Raw genomic sequence first — 2,168 nt, 5'->3', positions numbered from 1 at the left:
ACAAAGAAGCCACCTGTCTGCAAAAAGGTGATTAGGACACTCTCTCGGAAGGAGCATGCCACATGACTTCTTGAACAGTTCAGCAAACCACAGTTTTTTAAGGAGTCAAGTTCTCCTAATTTCATGCTTTTGATCTCTGTAGAAGGTAGTGAAATGCAGCTAAGAAGCAATCTAAGCAGAGAAGACTTACCTTTCCTTGGGATGCGGGAAGGAAAATAGGAAACTGGTCCCGGAGGACCCATCTCGCCTGGCTCCCCCTGTTAACAGAAATTGAAACATCAAATCTAAGCACATTATTCTAGAGAATTTATTTTAAAATGGAAAAGTATGCCCATGAAACACAAAGAAACAAACTTTCATAAGCACTGACGTGACTTTTAAGAAATCTCAGAGATTTCAAGTTAACAAACCAAATAACCAGTTCTACAGTGATGACAAACACAATTGTTATTACGTGACAGAAAAAGAAAGCAAAATGACATTTGCTTCTAGCAAATTGAAGTAAAGCAGTACCTTGCTTCCCCTAGGACCATAGCCACCTGGTGGACCATCAAATCCTGGAAAACCCTGTAATACACAGAAAAGTGATTGATTTTTCCTTTATTAGAGAGAGAATAAGATTATTTGGTCTGTAGCAGCTGCCTTCCTTTGACACTAGTGTGAAAACTGTGCAACAGAGCTGAGCAGTTTGTCTCACTGGGTTGTAGTAATTTGGGTAACACCATTAAGTTTCCTCATGCTTTGATGTTCCATTTCTTGGACCAAGCCTAATTCCCATCAAAGGCCAGAGGGACCTACTGCGGTGTGGGCTCTGGTGCCCCTGGCAATGGCCCAGATGGAAGGAGCACCTACATTCACACTGTCCCATGGAGGCTGCAGGACAGGGGAGAAGAAAGGGGATCCCCTCTGTGCCAGTTGACCTTGAGACACATGGGCCAGGCAGCCAGAACACACCAACCTGCTGCAAGAGGACTAAATGAGTCTGAATCATTATGTGTGGACATGGAGCTCCGCCTGGGGATGGATGAGGAGCTGACCGAGAGCTGATGGGTTAGGATTAGAGGGAGGACAGGGACAGGTGACTTTAGAGTGGGGGTCTGCTACAGGCCACCTGACCAGGAAGACTGAGTGATTGAGGCCCTCTATAGAGAGACAGGAGTAGCCTCAAGTTCACAAGCTCTGGTCGTCATGGGCAATTCAGCCACCACGGTATCTGTTGGAGGAACAACACTGCAGGGCTTGAGCAATCCAGGAGGTTCCTGGAATGCATTGATCACAACTTCCTTCTCCAAGTGATCAAGGAGCCAGTGAGGAGAGGTGCCATGCTGGACCTTGTTCTCACCAACAAGCAGGGGCTAGTGGGGAATGTGAAGCTCAAGGCCAATGAGGAGAGATGCTATGCTGGACCTTGTTCTCACCAACAAGGAGGGGCTGGTGAGGAATGTGAAGCTCAAGGGCAGTCTTGGATGCAGTGACAATGAAATGGTGGAGTTCAAGATCCTTAGGGCAGCAAGGAGGTTGCGCAGCAGGCTCACTACCCTGGATTTCAGAACAGACTTTGTCCTTTTCAGGGACCTGCTGGGTAGAGTACCATGGAATAAAGCCCTGGAGGGAAGAGGGGCCCAAGAAAGCTGGTTAATATTCAAAGACCATCTCCTCCAAGCCCAGGAGTGGTGCATCCCAACAAAGAGGAAGCCAGGCAAAAACACCAGGAGGCCTGTATAGATGAACAAGGAGCTCCTGGACAAACTCAAAGACAGAAAGGAAGCCTACAGAGGGTGGAAACAAGGACAGATAGCCTGGGAGGAATACAGAAAATTGTCTGAGCAGCAGGGATCAGGTTAGAAAAGTTAAAGCCCTGACAGAATTAAATCTGGCCAGGGACATCAAAGCCAACAAAAAAACCTTTTATAAGTACGTCGGGGATAAAAGGAAGACTAAGGAAAATGGAGGCCCCCTCTGTAAGGAAATGTGAGACCTGGTCCCTCGGGATATGGAGAAGGCTGAGGTATTCAATGTAAATCTGGCCAGGGACATCAAAGCCAACAAAAAAACCTTTTATAAGTACGTCGGGGATAAAAGGAAGACTAAGGAAAATGGAGGCCCCCTCTGTAAGGAAATGTGAGACCTGGTCCCTCGGGATATGGAGAAGGCTGAGGTATTCAATG

The 2,168-nt window shown here is 47.0% G+C and overlaps 1 protein-coding gene across 1 annotated transcript in view; it reads right to left on the bottom strand.

The window, feature by feature from the left end:
* COL4A2 (collagen type IV alpha 2 chain) overlaps positions 1–567 on the bottom strand; it is a gene marked incomplete at its 5' end in the record, with an annotated part of 36,611 nt that extends 36,044 nt beyond the window's left edge. The window contains 2 exons of the mRNA XM_010168189.1: positions 191–257; positions 514–567. Coding sequence (XP_010166491.1) covers positions 191–257; positions 514–567 — 121 coding nt within the window. The remainder of the gene's footprint in view (positions 1–190; positions 258–513) is intronic.
* Positions 568–2,168: the final 1,601 nt, after the last annotated feature.

Source organism: Antrostomus carolinensis, unplaced genomic scaffold, assembly GCF_000700745.2.
Source record: "Antrostomus carolinensis isolate BGI_N321 unplaced genomic scaffold, ASM70074v2 scaffold26955, whole genome shotgun sequence".
Taxonomy (NCBI): domain Eukaryota; kingdom Metazoa; phylum Chordata; class Aves; order Caprimulgiformes; family Caprimulgidae; genus Antrostomus; species Antrostomus carolinensis.
Note: the sequence above shows the minus strand (reverse complement) of the source record. Positions and strands in the feature narration are given on the sequence as shown.